This window comes from Pogonomyrmex barbatus, unplaced genomic scaffold (assembly GCF_055798465.1).
Source record: "Pogonomyrmex barbatus isolate J1 unplaced genomic scaffold, ASM5579846v1 scaffold3, whole genome shotgun sequence".
In the NCBI taxonomy this organism is placed as follows: domain Eukaryota; kingdom Metazoa; phylum Arthropoda; class Insecta; order Hymenoptera; family Formicidae; genus Pogonomyrmex; species Pogonomyrmex barbatus.
In genome coordinates, this window is record NW_028297127.1 from 13,872,816 (window position 1) to 13,894,621 (window position 21,806).

Genomic DNA, 21,806 nt, shown 5'->3' on the forward strand with positions numbered 1-21,806 from the left:
TACAATGACTTATTATTTAAACACATACTATTAACACAATTACTATTACAAAAGAACAAGCACCTCGGTATCCATCATATTTACAACTTTTCATGTCGAATGTTATCCAGAGACTGGCATCTAATACTTTCTCATGAATCGACATTACCTCCTATTCAATAAAAAGCATTTTTTGCGCATGCTCTTAATAGTTTTTAAAAAAGCAAGAGGGTCAACTTTACAGTAAAGTGTATTAAATATTCTGCACTTATTGTTATTTCAAATTTCCATCGAAATTTAATTTCGATCGAAAGCATCACACGAAACTTTCACGAATAAAAAACTTCTAATAACAAGTAGTTGTCATGTTAATAAAAAAAAGAACGTACCTAAACATCTGTTGTTTTCTCATGCTTTTATAAGCAGGTGTTCCTTTCTTAGTTTTGTCAGCAGTAGTTATGTGATACCATTAAAATATATTCTTACGTAACGTCGTTTCTTCATCGCATACCTTTATTTCTTGTTTATGTTATATAAATTTCCGTTAGTATGAGTATGAGTATGAGTTAGTATGAGTTTAATAATAAAGAAGTAAACAAGCTTTGAAACGAAAAAAGATAATAATTTACGGGAAAATTGCTTAGCTCCATATATTATAGATAAGAGAAATACAAATGAAAAGTTTAATTTATAGTTTAATTATAGTTTATTAATTTATAGTTTATAGTATATATCTTCAATTATTATTTGTAATTAATTTTTATTGTTTATAATTGTTAACTAGTAAAAATATTAAAAATAAAATATATCTTGTTCTCAAACATATTGTTTTATAATCAAAATATTACAGTCACTTCTTACGAATCGTAATTGCCTATAACTTTGTCATTACATGACTGACATTCATAAAATTTTAGTAAATGTGTAATTAATTACGTGAAATTAATTTATATAATTAAGTTTCTTTCTAATCTAAATTAATTTCTCAGAATATAGAATAAAAATATCTGGTAAAATGATTGTGCAGTACTTTACATATTGTTATATAAGAGATTATAAAAACAATAAATGTTTTTAAAAAATATAATTAAATTTAACGAAAGAAGTAGAAATAATGTCAATATTGCATCTGAAACAAAACTTTCTTTTAAATTAATTTTTAGATTGTTTTTACTACCTTATGAAACTACCTTCTCTGTTATTCTATTTCAATAAAGCAATCAGATTTATTTATTTATAAATACTATATTAACACACTTTTACTATCAAATTCTAATTTCAAAAATTATGTTACATGAGAAAAAGTAGATTTTTCGTTTGTGATTAACTTCTCGTTGTATGTAAAACAGACATATAGCCAACTGATGTTTTCACCAACTGAAAAAAAAAATATATATATATAGAAAAATATAAATATACTTTAGTCATGACACAGTTAACAATGAATGGGAATGTAACTGCAACGTATAAGAGTGTATATAGAGTGAAAAAATATTACATATTTATATATTTACATATTTATATTACGTGTTAAATCGTAATATAAATTTAATAAAAAATGTTAATAAAGTTTTAATAATATGTAATATTTTAAATAAATATTCAAATTATCTTACACCGCAAAATGTAACCATTGTAACAGGAGACACTCTTCCAGCAGTAAGGTATATTGGTTTAGAACCTCTAGTCATTAAAAACAACAAATCTCGTGCAGTTTTTGATTCCATGGTGTACCATTTATTATTATATGCTGCATAATATATTGCATTACACTTAAAAAGATTATATTAAGCTTGAATTAAATTATCATAAATCGGTTTTTATATGTACATAAACATTAATGACAAAGAATTTTGCACAAATTTTATGAAAAAAAGTCTCGGTCAAATTGCTTCAAATTATAATATTTTGTAGCTCATGTCAGGCTGACTAAAACTTCTTACGGTCAGAAATCATCAAATATTTTAATTTTTGCTCCAGGACCTTTGGCAGATCATTATATCTTATACGAAAAAGTAATTAAAATAAATCTTTTTTTATTAATTAGTTATGAATACTGTAATCATGGATATATACTGTATATATATATCACGGAAAAATATATTGGACATATTATAATATCACAAAAAAGTATGACATCTTTCAATACTTTGAAAAATATTATTACGCTAAAGTATCTTGAAAAAAAATTTTATTTTATTTTTTAATTCCAAGAATCATGTTAGGATTTCAAAAAATTGAAAATATTTTATTTTATGTCCGATATGTAATACAAATATTATAGCGCCACAGTGCCTAGATGAGAGAGAGAAAGAGAGAGAGAGAGAGAGAGAGAGAGAGAGAGAGAGAGAGAGAGAGAGATTTTTCCTGATGAGATATATATATATATATATATCATATATATTCATAATTATACAATATTTATAACTAATATTGATAAAAAAGATTTATTTTAATTATTTCTTTGCATCAGATGTAATGATCTTCAAAACATTCTGGAGCAAAAACTAAGGCATTTGAAGATTTGTGCCCGTGAAGATTTTTAATCAGCTTGACATGGGCTACAAAATATTAAATATTGAAACAATTTGACGAGAACTATTTTCCATAAAATTTGTGCGGTGTTCTTGGCAATATGTAATTAATCAAAAATATTACTTTAATAAATTAATTGTACATCACTATAGGTATTTGTTTCATATTTGATAATAAAAACTTAAATATACGTATGACTGACCTGATCCATCAAAATTTCTCCAAGAACACAATATAAACACATGTGTATAAATAAATTGAAAACAGTGCATATAAAGAATACTAAACGAGAAAATGACATATCACTTCCTTCGTTGAGTAGCTAATTAATTTGAAATAAAAAAAGACAATAATTAATTTTAACTAACTCATTATTTTGTTACAATAAATTATATAAATGTAATAATCTCTTAGCTGTAGTGTATTTAGAATTATGATATTCATTAATTTTATGATATTTATAAATTTACATTCTGAGTTTATATTAAAATTTTTAAATACTTACAATAATCAATCGAAATCCAAAAAAGGCGAAAAGAATTGCAAAATATATAAATAAATAAAGAAGCGTTATATTATACGAATCTTCTATAACATCTATAGCTCTAAAAAAGATTCTGTATGTTTAACATGTTCGATGTGGATCATACTTTTCTGGATTATATATATGTATATATATATATATATGTGTGTGTATGTACATTTAATATATGTACATTTAGTATATATTATAAGCATATAACAAACCTAAGTAAACGAATATGTTTTGCTAAGGAGTCTTTTAATACTTTGTGATAATTTTCGTATTTATCCAAATGTGTTAAACGATTTTGGAGTATATCCAATTGACCACATATATGAAATATTAGAAGACTAAGAAAATTGTCAATTCCAACATAGGCCATCATGGCGATAGGTATATAGATGGCTTGACTAATAAATGTGAATTCATATTGTGGGCTTTTCGTTATATCGTAAATATAATGGGTTTGTAAAGGCATTGGTCTTCCCGGATCAGTTATATTGGAAGTCAATCTGATTGTCATCCCAAAAATAGGCGGTATGGTAATGTAGATGCACGTTATCCCCATTATGCTATAGGAGCATATAAGAAGTGTGCGTGCATTTTGAGCTCTTCGGATCATAAAATTTCTCCCTTGAGCACTTTTCGGCTTTATCCAATCTTTCGCAAACATATTCATAATTGGTATAATAGCTTAAAAAATTAAATAATATATAATTATACAAAATATGTAATAGATAATTCAATACATATTCTTTATAATTCAAATTTAAAAATTAAAAACTCAAGAAGGAATTAATCTTAGGAAATAATCTTATTATTTATCCATCTTTTGTAAAAAACAATATTATAATTTAAAAAAATAAGTTATTAAAAAATATAATAAGATGACATGTTATGAATATATGAATTGTAATATAAAAATTAATTTTATTTAAATAAAAAAATGAAATTATTAGCACGCTTTTAAAGTATATATTATTAATGTTGAACGTTTAATATATATAAATATTGGCTATAATATTTGTATAATTTATATTTATGATCAATAATAATTTACCTTCTTTTTTCCACCAAAAATTAATGATTCTAATAACGCTGCTAATGCCTGCTAAAGTAAATTGTAAATTATCTAACATTAGCAACATATCTCCAAAAATTTTTATCAACGAATGTATACAAGGAATAATGATGAAAAATATCATTCCCAGCGAGGTGATAAATACTTGAGAATTACATATTAACTTTTGCCGAGAATTTCGTACTGTTTTAGGCCAAAGTCCAAGCAAATTTAAAGTAAAACGATTCAAGTTCACTGCCCATTCAAAATCTATATGCAAAAAATTTAATAAGTCTTTGAATTTTATATATAAGAAAATATATTAATTATATTAATTCTAAATATATAAAATTAAATATATAAGTAATAAATATATGTAAAATTTTACTTAATCAGACGCAAAAATAATGCTTAAGAACTTTTCGATAATCATGCAAATTGTTTCAAATTGTTATAAAAATGTATCTAAAGAAAGTTAATTTTATGATTGATATTTTGTTACATTAGTTTAATGGATTACCAACAAATACGATGTTATAAAAACACTAGTTTAACTTTTTTTAGTAATGTGAAAATAAGATTAAGATAAGATTTATAAACTTTTATTTAAGATAAGATTTATAAACCTTTTCACTGTTTGTATAAAATGAAAAAATATTTTTATAAAAACTTTTTCAATTACTATTACAATGATCAAAAGAACAAGTACCTTGATATCCGTCGTATTTAGAATTTTTCATGTCGAATGTCATCCAGAAACTAGCGTCTGATTCTCTCTCATGAATCGACATTACCTCGCATTCAGTAAAAAGCATTTCTTGCGCATGCTCTCAATAATAGTTTTTAAAAAGACTAGAGGGTAAACTTTATAGCAAAGTATATTAAATATTCTGCAACCGTGTTTCAAGTTTTCGTAATTTAATATCAAAACATTTCCGAACAAAAGTTTATAATAACAGACAATCATATTAGCAAAAAGAACACTCGTCTATACATCCGTTGTTTCCTTACGTTTTTATAATCAGCTATATGTCTTTTATAAGTGTTATCAGCAAATTTATGTACAGTACTATTATGATATATTCGTTTGTGAAGTACTTCTAGTACTTGTTTCATCATATCTTTTTTGTAAATTTATATAAATTTTATATATATATATATGTGTGTGTGTGTGTGTGTGTGTGTGTGTGTGTGTGTGTGTGTGTGTGTGTGTGTGTGTGTGTGTGTGTGTGTGTGTGTGTGTGTGTGTGTGTGTGTGTGTGTGTGTGTGTGTGTGTGTGTGTGTGTGTGTGTGTGTGTGTGTGTGTGTGTGTGTGTGTGTGTGTGTGTGTGTGTGTGTGTGTGTGTGTGTGTGCGCGCGCAATAAATAATAACAATAAATATAATATCTTATAAAAGAATTTGGAATAAAATAAAATAATAAATTTATAATAAAATTTGGAATAAAGTAATAATAGTAATAATAAAGTAATAAAGGAATAAAGTAAATAATAGTATTATATTTAATAATTAATGATTGAAATTTAGTAGAAATGGGAAATCTAGCTTAAAATTTATTTTGCAAAACAAATACTTATAAATTTTAATCCTCTTAAGTTTAAATTAAATTTCCTAGTTTTTCCTTCTTTTTTTCATTATTTAACAAAATTTTTGACAAATTCCATATGAATTATGCATTAAAATTTATTTGCAAATAAGATATCAATACTGTTACAATTTTTATATTTTATTATAAATTATACATAATATAAAGAAAAATATTTTTTTCATTTTTTCACTTTTTTTATCGGCTTCTCATTGTATGCAAAACAGATATATAACCAACCGATGTTTTTATTAACTGAAAAATATAATTTTTAGCTGTAATATATTTAACAATATAAATTTAATAAATAAGTAATTACAAAATTCTAGATTATACATATATAAAATAAACTAAAAGATTCAATTTCTTGTATTATTAAAATGTAAATATTATATATTTAAAGTCAACAATAAATTTAAACAATAAATTTCAAAGATATTAGTGATACTGGACAATGTTTCAATGATATTCATAATTAAAATTAAAATATCTTACACCGCAAAATGTTGTCATTGTAACAGGAAAGACTTTCCCAACCGTGAGATAAATTGGTTTAGAACCTCTTGTCATTAAAAGTAATAAATCTTGTGTAAGTTTTAGATCCATGATGTACCATTGATTACTATATGCTGCATGATAAATCTTATTGCACTTGAAATTATTGAAAATACTTTTAAATACAAATTATTGTATAAATTACATCATTGTTAACTAATAAATAATCATTGTCATATTTTTATAAGTCAGATAATGCATATGTAAGTTATAAATAATTTTTTTTTAAATAAAACAATTTTTATTTTTTTGAAAAGGTATTAAGTGGATTTTATCTGTATTATCTATAATTTTTATATTATTGTTATAATTTTTCTACAGAACATATTGCAAAATAATTTATGTTATTGAAGATTAGCTTATATTAAATTTTTACGATATTAATTTAATAAAAATTAAATTAAATTTTTATTATTTAGCATTGAATATTAATATTAACATTAAAATATAAATATTAATATTAAAATTTGCATTAAATTTCATGCATTATTAATTAAAAATTTTTTATCAGACAATATAATATTTTATATATTTAATTACGCACAACATTTAATTACGTAATTTTACGTAATTTTTAGAAATTTATTTTATTTTTTTATAGAAAACAAATATATATGTAACTTACCTGGGCCACCAACATTTCGCCGAGAACGCAATATAAACACATGTGTACAAATATATTGAAAACAGTGGATGCAAAATATATTATATGAACGAGCGATGTATTACTTTCTTCGTCGAACAGCTAATTAATTTTAATAAAATAAAAAAGATGGTTAAATATTTTTATTATTAATACTATTATTAATGCTAATTAAAAATTTTGTTATAATAAATCTTATAAATGTAATAATTTTTTAATTAATATACATAAACGTTATTAGAATATTTATTAAGACTTGATTCTTTTATCGCAGCCATATTGGTGTCATAGACGAGAAATGATATGCAATTTCTCGTTTATGCTGTCATAAAACCATATGACCTGAAAAGCCAAGTCTTAATTTTCCAAATTTACGCAAATAAGTCCTTGTCTAAGCTTTTAAATACTTACGCTAATCATCCGAAATCCATAGAAAGCAAACAGAATTGCAAAATATATAAATAAGGAGAGAAGTATCATATTGTATGTATCTTCAATAATATCAATAGCTCTATAAAAAATATTCTGTATATTAAATATATTTGATAGACTACAGTATTTTATATGCATTATATTTATGTATATTTTTTTTTATGTATAACAAACCTAAGTAAACGGATATGCTTTGTTACAAGATATTTTAACATATTATGATAATTCATATATTTATCCAAACGTATTAAACGATTCTTAAGAATATCTAATTGACCGCACATGTGAAAAATCAGGAGACTGAGAAAATTATCTATTGAAGTGTAGGACATCATGGCAATAGATACATAGATAGCTTGACTAATAAATGTTAGTTCATATTGCGGTCTCTTTGTTATATCATAAATATAATAGGTCTGTAAAGGCATTGATTTTCCTGGATCAGTAATGTTGGGAGTGAGTCTCATTGACATTCCAAAAGCAGGTAATACAACGACAAAAAAACATGCTGTTCCCATTATACAATATGAACAAATAATGATTATGCGTGCACTCTGCGCTCGTCGAATCATCAAGCTTCTTTCATGAGCGCTCTTTGACTTCATCCAATCTTTTGCGATCATATTCATAACTGGTATAATAGCTTGAAAAGTAAGTAATTTAATCACACAGTTTACAATCAAGTACAACAAATTTAAAATGCTAAATTAAAATATTAAGTTCAATAAACAATAAAAAATGTAAAATATAATTTCTAAAATAAATATATCAAATTAATGTAATTTAATGTATTTGTACTTTTTGTATTTTTTAATATTTTAATATTCTATAACATTCTTATATAAAATAATCAACAAAATATCAGACTTATAGAAAACATTTTTATTTTAAAAGATGTTATGTATATATGTTATATTCATGTGTATAGATAAGTATAAGTGTATTTACAATTTAATATATATAATTTTTAGATGTAAAAAACATTTGAGTTGTTAAAAATATACAACTTATAAATTATTTAAGAGTACATTAAAATAGGCTACTATTTACATATAAATTATTATTATTATATATATATATTTTTTTTCTTTTTTAATTTATTCTACTTAAATAAAAAACAAATTCTACATTCATTTGAAATACTAAGAATTAGTCTTAATTAAGATATTGAATTTATATAATTATTATTTTTCACAGTTATATAGTTTATAATTACAATTAAAAATTATGTCTACCTGTCTTCTTCCACCAAAGAATCATGATTCTAATCGTGCAGCTTATAGTTGGTAAAGTAAATTGTAAGTTATCTAACATTAACAAAACATCTCCAAAAATTCTTGTCAAGGAGTGTAAAGAAGGAATGAGAAGGCCGAATATTAGTCCCAACAAAACTGTCAATACTCGAAAATTGCACATTAATTTCTGTCGAGAATTTTGTGCAGTTTTAGGCCAAAGACCAAGGAAATCTAAAGTGAAACGATTTAATTTCACCGCCCATTCGAAATCTACCTGAAAAAATTTTAATAAATCTATGACTTGTTAAAAGAATTTATTAGATAGATTCAATCCTCGCGCTTCCAGTTATTATTAAAGGGAGTGCTATTTTTGTTTTTTCCGCCATCTACTTCTATCTTATAATATATACTTACTTTTTGTCTATCTATATAAAATATATCTTTCCTGTTCTCTATGTTTTTTTTTGTTAAAAAGAAACTGTATGATGTAACTTTTGAGACCGCATTAAAGTTTATTAAATGGTTTATATCAATTGCATAGTATTTTATCCTTGCCCTAACTATATAACTAGAACTATATAAATATACATAAAATCACTACAATTAGCTTAAATAAGTGAAATATTACTTAATGTTATATATCACTAAATAGCTAGAAATAGAATAGTGATAAAATCAAAAATATTTTTAGCATTTTGTTTTTTGTTAATTATGTAACCTTTTTTAACAATTATACAAAATAATACATAATTAATATGAAATTAATATGAATTTCTTAATTAATATGAATTATTAATCTCAAATTATTATAGAATAATGTAAATAATAAAAATAATGTCTCATTTTGTCAAAATAATTTAATATGTTAATAAAAAAACAGTATGTTATGAGACAATAATCAATAAATAATAAAAATTTTTGTCAATTGTAAGAAAATTGTACTGATTATTATTATTTATATTGTTTATTTATATTATTATTTATTATTATTTATTTATATTATTATTTATATTATACACATTATATATAATATATTTCTTCTTTAAAAGTCTTTTCTTATTTTTTTCTTTTTATAGTTATAATGACTTTCTATTTATAGTTATAATGATCAAGAATGCAATTCACTTGATGCTACAAATGCTTCAAAGTGTTTGATTAACCAAAACAAAAAATAGAACAAAGAATTTATGAATTAACCAATCAAAAAATGTTTCAAAGCATTTTTAGTTCCAAGTGGATTGCATTTTAAAACCATAAGCACCTCGATATCCGTCATATTTCGAACTTTCCATGTCCAAAGTTATCTAAAGACTGATATCTATATCTTTTTTATGTACATTTTATGTTACCTCCTATGTAACAAAAAGAATTCCTCGTGCATTTTATTACTTTTCGAAAATGTCGCAATTAACTTGCAAGAAATGTTTTAAATATTCTATGTTGACTATCGCTTCAAATTTTTACAAGTTTCTAATGTCATTTATCATATGGAAACATTTACGAATAAAAAATTGTATAACATCAGAAAAGATCATTGGTGAAAAAAGTGCGCATAAGTACAGCCGTTACATTCCCACGCTTCTGTATAGGCTATAGATTCGAACTTTAGTTAGTAAGAAGTTATATTGAATATATTACAAAATGTTGAATGATTTCCATCCGATATGGAAAATTTAATTTGTAAAGGTGGATAATAGAGAATTTTTAAAAGGTAAAATAATTTATAATAATTTTAAATTAAATAAAATTTTTTTATCAATATAAACATATATGACAAAAAATATATTTAAAAAAATATAAAATATATAATAAATTTTTTATATATTACAATGTTTTACTAATATTGAATTATATAAAAACTATAATTTGATTGAATTATATAAAAACTAATTATATAAAAACATTCAGTATAAATAATACAAAATTCACAAATTTTATACTCGGCAAAAAAGATAATTAAAAAATTTATTGATTGCCTATTATTTGGTAATATGTGATAACATAAAGAAGATAGAAAATTTACAAAAGCTAATAATTAAACAAGAAAATAGGGAGAGATTGCGATTTAAAATAAATTTAACATTGACACAAAAAACAAACTAACATTAGCAATATGTGTAATTTTTAGCATATTTAATTTTTATGATATTATAAATCTGTTGTTATACTATTATTCCGTCACGCTAAAAGAAAATTAATCAAATCAAAATTTCTTTTGGAATGGTATATTAATTAATAACATAGAGAACATAGAGAACAATATCATAATGATGAAAAGCTGAATATATATTCTATCTTATTTCTATTAAAAAATACTGAACTGTGAATCTATTTCAAGTATTGTTTACTCACTATCAAAGAACAGAGATGTCTAGTACAGCATTTAAAATTTAAACTGTAAATCACAAGTGAAGTTACAAATTTTTCTCTCATATAGGCGGCAATTTAAATTATAACTTTTGGATTGAGAATTAATATTTAAACAATTTAAACTGATTTGTAGAAAAGTATGAATCTTTTCTAACAAACATGTAAAATTCATTACACAAATAATACAAAATTATTTTGCCTCCAACTATTTAATAAAAGTCTCAACAAATTTTTATTAAATTATTTTAGTAAAATCTAATATATTCACAAATAAAACTTTAATATTTGAACAATTATTATATTATTGCATTTTATAGTATATAAAAAATGTACTAATTATTAGGAAAAAAAATAGATTTATTAAATCCTTCTAATAATTTCTTCTTGTATGTAAAATAGATATATGTATATTCAATTGAGGTTTTAATTAACTGAAAAAATTAAATAAATATTATTAAAAATATTATTAAAATTAAGAATATAATTATGACAGAGATATATGATTAAAAAATTATATATCTATACATATAATACATATAGTACACATATATATATATATATATATGTGTACTATATGTACTATATGTATATCATGTGTGTGTGTGTGTGTGTGTGTGTGTGTGTGTGTGTGTGTGTGTGTGTGTGTGTGTGTGTGTGTGTGTGTACTGTATATATACATATATATATATATATATATATATATATATATATATCATGATGCAATATGCGCATATAATAATTAAGCGCGCACTCTGCGCTCTCCTGATCATTACATTCCTTTCTTCCGCATTTTTTTATTTTACCCAATCCTCTGCAATCATATTCATGACTCGTATAATTGCTTCAAAAACATGAATATATTTTAATATCAAGTAATATATAATAAATATAAATATATACTAAATACTGGAATACTAATGGACTTGGAATAATTAATTATAACTTGTGAAAAGAATAACTAATTATAACTTGTGAAAAGTGCTTATATTGTTTATATTAATAAATTATTTTTTAGATATACGTATGTATATACATGATGTATATACATACGTATATCTAAAAATGTATATGTGCTCAAAATAATTATATTTATATTAATATATCGATAATCCTTTTATGTTAAATATTATTATAATTTTATTATAAGTTTACGTATCTTTCTTATATTATACCTCTTATGTTTGTTATACTTTACAGCATTGTTATGTTTGCAAAAAATTATATTTGTGTGTCTAGTTTATATTTACCTTCTTTTCTCTACTAAAAGATTATGATTCTTATTACGCAACTTAAAATTGGTACAGTAAATTGTAAGTTATTTATCATTAGCATGATTCCCATAAATTCTTATGAAAGAATGTATACCGGAATTAAAATTCCAAATATTAACATTAAGTACTCGAAAACAATAAGTACCCAAAAATTGCATATTAACTTCTCTCGAGAACTTTGAACGGGCTTAGGCCAAAACCCAATAAAATCTATTGTAACACGATTCAGTTTCACCGCCCATTTCGAAATTTATCTATAAAAATTTCAGTAATAATTCTCATAATTCATGAGAAGTATCACTAAATTCTAAGTATATATGAATAAAAGAATTACGAAATATTCAAAATAAAAGAAAGTGTGAGAAATTAAATGTTAATATTTTTATATATTAAAAATATATTTTTCAACAGTGTTACTTTTCTTATCGGTACGATAAGCACCTTGGTTTGCGATATATTTTGCACTGTCCAATGTCAAAGACTATTCTTTTTTTATGAATTATCATTACCTTCTGAGTAATAAAAAAGTAATTCTATTGGGGATTGAAAAAGTATTTCTTGCACATTCAATATTGTTGCTCGAATATAAGGGACGATCAACTTATTGAATGAGTCTCACGAGTCTTTTGAATATTTTATACACTTGTTTCAAATTTTCGTTAAGGTTTCATTTAATCGAACATCACGCAAAATACTTTTTATTTCGTAATAATAGGTTGGTATTTCTTCGGTGAAAACAATACTCATGCACATCTGTTGCATTCTCACGTTTTTACACATGTATACGAAGCTACTACTTATAATGTTCTAAATGTAATAAGATAGTATGTACAGTATCTGTCTTCCATTATTCGCGATCTTCATTTTTAAAAATAGATATATTCATAAAATTTGAAATTTGAAAATTGTAAATATTTTAATGTAACAATTAAAAATATAAGAAGTATTATAGTAATAAGTTCTATTCATGTATATATTTACGCATAAGTTAATAAATATATTATTTCTGAAAGATTAATGTATATGTGATTATTTTAATTTCCATATTAACTACCGTGAACATTGTAAATATATTTGAACATTCTTTATTGCTTTGCTGGAAGATTATTACAATAATATATAGGAAAATTAATTTATAATATTAAAGTTAAAAGTCTGATACAATAAAATTTAAGATATTTCCCAAAACGTTTTAATACAATATTTGCATAATTTCTTAATTATTGCATTCTATATATAAAAAATACTATAACATCAGAAAATAGATTTATCATATTATTCTAATAACGTTTCATCGTATGCAAAACGGATATATATCCAAGTGAAGTTTTAATTAACTATAAAAAAAATTTTTAATATCGATGTTATTAATAATATAATCATGATACATATGTAATTATAAAATTGAAAAATTGTACAACATATACAATATATAAAAGATATTGATATGCATGAATAAATAGGTATAATATAAAACATCTATAAATTACTAAAATTATAATGTTAAGGGTAGCATGAAAAATACTAAAATTGTAATGACATTCAAATGCTATTCATATAATAATTATAATTAAACATTAAAATATCTTACACCGCAAAATGTGGTCAACGTCATGGGGAACATTTTTCCAGCAGTGAGATAAACTGGTTTAGTGCCTCTTATCTGCAGGAATAACAAGTTTTGTACAGTTTTTTTATTCATGGCATACCATTTATTATTGTAAGCTGCATAATATACGTTGTTATACTGAAAAATATTAAAAAATTTTTAATTATAATATATATAAATATATTAATATATTTATGTAAATATATTATATAATAAAATAAGTATTGATTATAGTCTAAATTCTTTTATTTAAATGCTTTCATTTAAATTAAAGATAATGTATTTGTATGTCAATTATGAATGTAATAAATAATAAATTTCTAATTTTTGTTTTCTAAAAACAGACGTCTAATATTTGTGATATTTAATGAAACATAAGTTAAATTTAATTATTCCTAACATATTTTTACATTATAATTAATTATTAATGTTTATCATTAATCATTAATATTGTATTACATTATATGTATTTTGCAAATAGTAAAATTTATTATATATTAATAACATCTTTCTTAAGTGAATTATATGTATAATTCACTTAAGAAAGAATATGTGTAATAGTTAGTTATTATTACATATAATTATTACTATTAGTTAAATATTATAGTAATATAGTTATAATATTAGTTAAGTAAATTATAGTAATATAAAATATATAATAATATAAAATTAAAGAAACAATAGTAATACAAGTAATTTATATTTATTGTACGAAAGAAAAGTATAACTTACTTGGGCCATCAAAAATTCACCGAGAGCACAATATAGACACATCTGTCCAAATAAATTAAAAATTGTAGATATGCAGAACATTAATCGAGTAAGTGACAAATTATTTTCCTCATCGAATAGCTAAGTAATATAAAGTTAAAAGATGCAAATTTTTATAATTAAAACTGTTTGATATGTTTATAACAGAACATTATGGAAATATATAAATATGTAAATATGTAAACTAATGTTATATAATCTATGCATACTTTTAACACTTACGTTAATTATACGAAAACCGTAAAAAGCAAAAAGTATCGCAAAATATATAAATAATGAGAGAAGAATGATATTATATGTATCTTCAATAACAGCAATGGTCCTGTAAAATATTTCGTGTATTAGATACAATACATTTAAATACAATACAAATTGTGTATTATACACTGAGAGAAAAATAGTTCTGGCAACTATTTATAACAATTATGAAATTTAAATACCGTAACTAATTTTTCAAAATAATAAGTATGAAAGTAATATTAAATATAATAAAAATATAGACATGGTAAAAATATATGTGAATTATTAATTGATAGTGAAATAGCGATTTAATTATAATTACATAGTTGTATGACTTCATACAAACAAAATATGACATTACATTTTTCGAGTTCAAACAAATATTTTTGTGAAGCAAGCATAATGTCACAATATTATTCATTAACATAAGCTTAGAAAATATATACTGACAACAATATATTAGTTTACATAACAATTACTACAAATGATTAATATTACCATATTTTCTTGGCTTATATAATTTGATGATTGTTCTTATTATATCTTTTTTATACATAATTGAGGCGCTATTTTTCATTTTTGTGTTCAAATTTTTAATTGTTGATATGACTTCTTTCTCTGAGTGTATAAATTATATATGTATTCTTTATATAGATTTTTTGTTAATAACAAACCTAAATAAACGAATGTGTCGAACAATGTAATTCTTTAATATGTCATGAGAATTAATATATTTATCCAAACGTGTCAAACGATTCTTGAGAATGTCCAATTGACCAGATATATGAAAAACTAGTAGTCCGAGAAAATTATCGATTCCAGTATAAGATATGACGGCGAGAAAAATGTAAATCGATTGACTAATAAATGTTACTTCGTACTGCAATCGTTTTGTTATATCGTAAATATAGTGGGTTTGTAAAGGCATTAGTCTGCCTGGATCAGTAATATTGGAAGTTAACCGTATAGATATTCCAAATCGAGGTAGAATAATGAGAAAAAAACATCCTACTGCATCCAGGCAATATGCACATATAATAATTAAGCGTGCACTCTGCGCTCTTCTGATCATTACATTCCTTTCTTCCATATTTTTTGATATTATCCAATCCTCCGCGATCATATTTATGATTGGTATAATAACTTCAAAATTGAATATATTTTAATATATATGCAACACATAATATTGTTAAATTGAAGTAAAAATTTTATCAAATTTACTCTAAACATTGAAAAATTTAATAAACGTAGTAAACAGAAATAATTATTATTTTCTTAAAAATTATAGTATGAAAATAATAGAAAGAACAAAACTTTATGATGTAAAATTTTTGAACTCTGATAATTGAAAATTTATAATCTATGAAGTTTGTGTTTACATAAATAAATTGTGTATATCATGGATATACACATGTGTATGATATATGTATGTCTCCGTGCGCAAGATAATTATATTTCTATATAAATTAATTTATTAATATATAAATTAATATATAAATTAACTTTTCAAGTTTAATAAAATATTATAATTTTATCATAAGTTTATTTTATGTATCTTTTTTAGATTATATCTCTGATATTTACTACATTTTACAACTTTATAAAAAATTATGTTTACCTTCTTTTCTCCACCAAAAAATTATAATTTTTATTATACAACTTACAGCTGGTAAAGTAAATTGTAAATTATCTATCATTAGCATAATGTCTCCATAAATTCTTATAAAAGAATGTATACAAGGAATTAAAATGCCAAGTGTTATTGTCAAGAAAACAATAAACACTCGAAAATTGCACATTAATTTCTCTTGAGAACTTTGTACGGTCTTAGGCCAAAGTCCAATAAAATCTAATGTAATACGATTTAGTTTTACCGCCCATTCGAAATCTACCTGCAGAAATGTCAATATATATAACCCACGAAAAATAGCATGTATAAGCATACATAAGCTAACCATTCAAAATGTTAAGCATATTATTTATTAGAATGTATTTTAGAATATTTGAAAATAAAATTAATTTTCTATAATTATATAAATTCAAAAGTTGTTTGGAAAATAATGAATAACGGAGAATAAAAATGTTTTATTCTCCGTCAAGTGCTGCTAATGATATAATGTTTATTATAATATTTTATAATATTTTATATTTTAATACATTAATTGTCAATATAAAACTAAAATGCAATACTTTTATTAATGATAAAATGTGAGAGATTAAAAATTAATATTATCATAATATTATTAAACATTACATATACATATTTTTAAACAATGTTATTTCTTTTTTAATTTTATCATTCAATTTTATCATAATGATAAGCACCTTGGTATGCAGTATATTTCGCACTGTTCATTTCTAATATAATTGAAAGACTGATGTTCTCTTTTAATGCATTGTCATTACCTTCTAGACAATAAAAAGTATTTTTCGCATATGCTTTCAATATTGTTTCTCGAATATGTCGAAGGATCAACTTGCACAAGTCTTTTGAATATTTTATACAGTTGTTTCAAATTTTCGTTATTTAATCGAACATCATGCAAAGCACTTTTTATTTCGTAATAATAGGTTGATATCTTTTCAATAAAAAGAATGTTCGTATGGACATCTGTTGTATTCTCACGTCTTTACATCGCATACATACATACGTAGATATTGCTCATAATGTTACTAAACTTAATAAAATGATGTATAGAATCTTTTATTATATCGGTCTTCATTTTTCAAGATGAGTATAAATTCTAAATTTGAACAAAAATTTGATCGTGCATATTATTAATATGTATTAATTGTAAATGTAAAAAATAATAGATACATTTATTTGCGTATATATTTAAGCATACAAGTTTATTTAAATTTAGTATTTTTAATATATATATATATATGTATATATAATTTTAAAAAATTTTAATAATTTGATTTTTTAAATTCTAAGAATAATAAATTTTAAATTCTAATTCAAACTCAAACTTGATTTTTATTTTTATTTTTATAAAATTTGCATTATATATATTTCAATCAATTTGTACAGTAACATTTATAATTTATTTGCAAATGATGTGTAAATATTTGTGTACAATTCTTGAACTACTACTATTTTATTAAAAATTAATATTAAAAAATATATAGATTTTTTTCACTTTTCTTATCAACTTCTTGTTGTATGTAAGACGGATATGTAACCAGCTGATGTTTTTATTAACTAAAAAATATATCTTTTATAATACAAAATATTTATAAATGCGTAATCGCCATGCTTAAAATTAGACATAAATACAACAAATTGAAATACATAAAATTATACGAAATAAAGGAAGGCCCATAATTAATGATGCACTTTTGTAGGCATATAGAAATTATATTCAATAGAAAAGTTTTCTACTATTTGAAATTTTCGCAATAATTAAAAATAAAATAAAGTCACTTATAAAAATTCACAGAAACATAGCAGAAAACATATCTATTAAATATAATGTTCTATCTGTCTACAAGAGTGCGTCATCGTAAATATGAGACATCTTGTAAATAATTGTATAAAATTTTACTGAAATTATAGTAATAATGATATATTTTAAAGTACAATAATTATTATCTTACGCCACAAAATGTGGTCATTGTCATGGGAAATATTTTTCCAGCAGTAAGGTAGACTGGTTTAGTACCCCTTATCAATAGGGGCAGCAAATCTTTTGCAATTTTTGGATCCAGAGAATACCATTCGTTACTGTACGCTGCATAATATATTTCATTGCACTTAAAAATAAAAAATATCAAATTTTAAAATTTTTGATATTTATATATTGTATTTATATATTTAAGAGTTATGTAAAATTTTTTTATAATTAATGAAAATTAAATTATTATTTTATTTTAATATTTATTATATAAAAAAGTTAATATTAAATTATGTTATAGGCTCAAGCTGTTCCATTTTAACTTTTATTGAAATATCTCAGAAGACATGGAAGATATAGAAAAACATTTCAGATAAAAATTATAAATTTCGAGGGAGTCACATAATTATAATATTGATTTATTCACAGATGGAGTCGAAATTTTTTTATGATCAATCTTCCATTTTTTTTATGGAATTATATATTTTTTTTTATGCAAGATAATTATTTTAGTTATTCTGAATATAAAAATATTAAGACACAAATATCAAAATGTAAAGAGATATGAAATATTTTAGGCTTTATCCTGGCATGTTCTGATATAAAATATAAAATATCTTATAAATTATTTATTTTTTGATAACGATATCTCAATACTTTTATGAATAGAATAATCAGATAAAGCAATTGGTGAAAAAGATATACAGTTACTTTAAAAAAAATTATGCAAATAGCAAAATGCAAGTACATATTTTTTTTTAATAACTTTATGTTTTCTCTACACTAATCGATTTGTTTCATTATTTTGTGCACAAAAATATTAAGATATGATTATCAAAAAATGAACAATTTACAAGATATTTTATATTTTATATCAGAAAATGCCACAATAAAATATAAAACTATCTTATAAACTATTGTATTTTTGATAATTGTATTTTAATATATACAGAATAACTAGGGGAATCATATTATGTAACAAAAAGTATATAATAAGAAAATATTTTGATAAAAATTAAAATGGAACTAATTTTGTTTAAGTAAGTAATGACAACAATAGAATTATTTATCAATGCATTTTTATTTTATATATATAATGTTATATTAAATTATGTAATATTATTGATGTATTATTGATATTATGTAATATTATCATGATATTTTTCATAGCGTGTACAAAAAGGAAATAAGAAACTTACCTGAGCGACCAAAATTTCGCCAAGAGCGCAGTATAGACACATATGCGCAAATATGTTGAAAACGTTGGAAACAAAATATATCAAGTGAGTGATCGACAAATCATTTCCTTCATCAAATAACTATGTAATTTATGACATGAAACAAAGACATAACAACTTTGTATTACTTTAGATTCGTAATGTTTATACAAATATTATGTATAAATAAAAAGAATATTTTAACTCTAACATATAATATATGTATTATCATTTTTTATATTATTAATGACAAATGTTTATCTAAAATTGGACACTTACGTTAATTATGCGGAAACCATAGAAAGCAAAAAGTATCGCAAAATATACAAACAATGCTAGAAGTGTTATATTATATGTATCTTCAATAATGACAATAGCTCTATAAAATTTATTTACATGTATTATGTGTATTAGATATATTAAATATTGATAAATCTCATATAGTTTACAAATTACAAATTAACAAATTAAAATTTTACAAATTAAAATTTATATAAATTTATATAAATGTTATACCTAAGTAAACGAATGTGTTTTGTTATGCAACTTTTTAACATATCATGAAAATTAATGTATTTATCCAAACATATCAAACGATTCTTGAGAATGTCCAATTGGCCGCATATATGGAAAATTAGTAGCCCAAGAAAATTGTCTATTCCAGTATATGACATAATAGCGAGAAGAATGTAAATAGTTTGACTAATAAATGTTAGTTCATATTGCGGTCTTTCAGTTGTGTCGTAAATATAATATGTTTGTAGAGGCATTGGTCTGCCTGGATCGGTAATATTAGGCGTTAATCTCATAGATATTCCAAAACCCGGAAGAATGATAATAAAAAAGCATGCTATTCCCATTATGCAGTATGCGCAAGTAATAATGATGCGTGCATTCTGCGCTTTTCTAATCATAACATTTCTGTCTTGTGCACTTTTTGATTTTACCCAATCCTCCACAATCATATTCATGACCGGTATAATAGCTTTAAAAATGTCAATGTTATATATTTCATAGTATATTTAACGGTAATTAAATCGAAATAAAAACTTAGACTCAAGATTAAGTTTAAGTTTTTAAAAAGTGAATAGTAAAAGTAATAAAAATAAAAAAAAAATAAAATAGAATACATATTATGATTTTGAATACATATTGTGACTTTAACAGCAGAAACAATATGTAGATAAATAATAAAAATAAATTTTTGTTTAATTCTTTGAGATCATTACATAACAATTATCATCACATAAATCTAAATAGATTTCTTACATTATTTATATAAATGAAATTATTTTATTGAACTTATGCAGATATATATTTTATCATATTTTATATTTCAACGATATAATTTTTAATGATGTCTACCTTCTTTTTTCCACCAAAAAATCACAATTCTTATTGAACAACTTATAGCAGGTAAAGTAAATTGCAAATTATCTATCATTAACATAAGATCTCCATAAATTCTTATTAATGAATGTAAAGATGGAATCAAAACGCCACACGTTACTGCCAGGAATACGACGAGTACTCGGAAATTGCACATTAATTTCTCTCGAGTACTTTGTGCAGCTTTAGGCCATAATCCAATAACATCTAAGATGATACGATTTAGTTTCACTGCCCATTCAAAATCTACTTATAAAAATTTTAATAAGTCAAAGCTTATATAAAATATTACAACAACATTATATAAAATAATTATGAAAGTGTATAAATAAGTGTATAAATAAATTTCCAATTAGAATATAACGAAATAATGTATAATTATATATATATTATAATTATAATTTTATATATATATATATATATATATAAAATTATATTAATATTAATTAATATTAGATATATTAATAATTATATTAATTATAATAATACGTGAAATAATGAATTAATGGAATATTTTGTAGAAAAGTATTTTGTTTAATTACTATTTAAGAATCATACGAAATTGAGAAAAATTATTTAGAAAGTTTAAAACATAAAAAACACCAATTCTAATTTATTACTTTAATTTTATTACTTTAATTTTATATTTGTATCTAATTTTCTGTTACAATCGTTTAATATGTTTATAATCAATATAATTCCATAAAACATTATAAAAATAAAGGAACAATTTTAAACCGATAATTAAATAAGAATGTCACTATTGCTCGCGCAC

General features: G+C 22.7%; 3 protein-coding genes and 1 pseudogene across 5 annotated transcripts; all 4 read right to left on the reverse strand.

The window, feature by feature from the left end:
- Positions 1-1,298: 1,298 nt before the first annotated feature.
- Positions 1,299-5,078, reverse strand: LOC105433697 (odorant receptor 13a-like). Of its 2 annotated transcripts, none has more exons than XM_089079052.1 (7): positions 4,807-5,078; positions 4,098-4,367; positions 3,262-3,730; positions 3,020-3,119; positions 2,717-2,836; positions 1,596-1,751; positions 1,299-1,356 (listed from the first exon to the last, which is right to left on the reverse strand). In XM_089079052.1, the coding sequence occupies exons 1-7, from the start codon at positions 4,910-4,912 to the stop codon at positions 1,303-1,305; spliced, it is 1,275 nt and encodes a 424-aa protein (XP_088935178.1). In that variant the 5' UTR covers positions 4,913-5,078; the 3' UTR covers positions 1,299-1,302. The 2 variants fall into 2 exon arrangements, with proteins under 2 accessions (XP_088935178.1, XP_088935177.1); XM_089079051.1 differs by having other exon boundaries at positions 4,780-5,078.
- Positions 5,079-5,895: 817 nt separating this feature from the next.
- LOC105428294 (uncharacterized) lies at positions 5,896-8,815 on the reverse strand (annotated as a pseudogene).
- A 4,653-nt stretch (positions 8,816-13,468) lies between these two features.
- Positions 13,469-17,164, reverse strand: LOC105428433 (odorant receptor 13a-like). 2 transcript variants are annotated; one of them, XM_089079054.1, is made up of 7 exons: positions 17,134-17,164; positions 16,427-16,696; positions 15,483-15,951; positions 14,791-14,890; positions 14,530-14,649; positions 13,780-13,935; positions 13,469-13,525 (listed from the first exon to the last, which is right to left on the reverse strand). In XM_089079054.1, exons 1-7 carry the CDS (start codon positions 17,162-17,164, stop codon positions 13,469-13,471), a joined length of 1,203 nt encoding a protein of 400 aa, XP_088935180.1. The 2 variants fall into 2 exon arrangements, with proteins under 2 accessions (XP_088935180.1, XP_011639095.2); XM_011640793.2 differs by lacking the exon at positions 17,134-17,164 and having other exon boundaries at positions 16,427-16,889.
- A 795-nt stretch (positions 17,165-17,959) lies between these two features.
- On the reverse strand, positions 17,960-21,280 carry LOC105428358 (odorant receptor 13a-like). The gene is made up of 6 exons (XM_089079064.1): positions 21,008-21,280; positions 20,159-20,627; positions 19,922-20,021; positions 19,625-19,744; positions 18,409-18,564; positions 17,960-18,013 (listed from the first exon to the last, which is right to left on the reverse strand). The coding sequence occupies exons 1-6, from the start codon at positions 21,186-21,188 to the stop codon at positions 17,960-17,962; spliced, it is 1,080 nt and encodes a 359-aa protein (XP_088935190.1). The 5' UTR covers positions 21,189-21,280.
- Between the last annotated feature and the right edge of the window lie 526 nt (positions 21,281-21,806).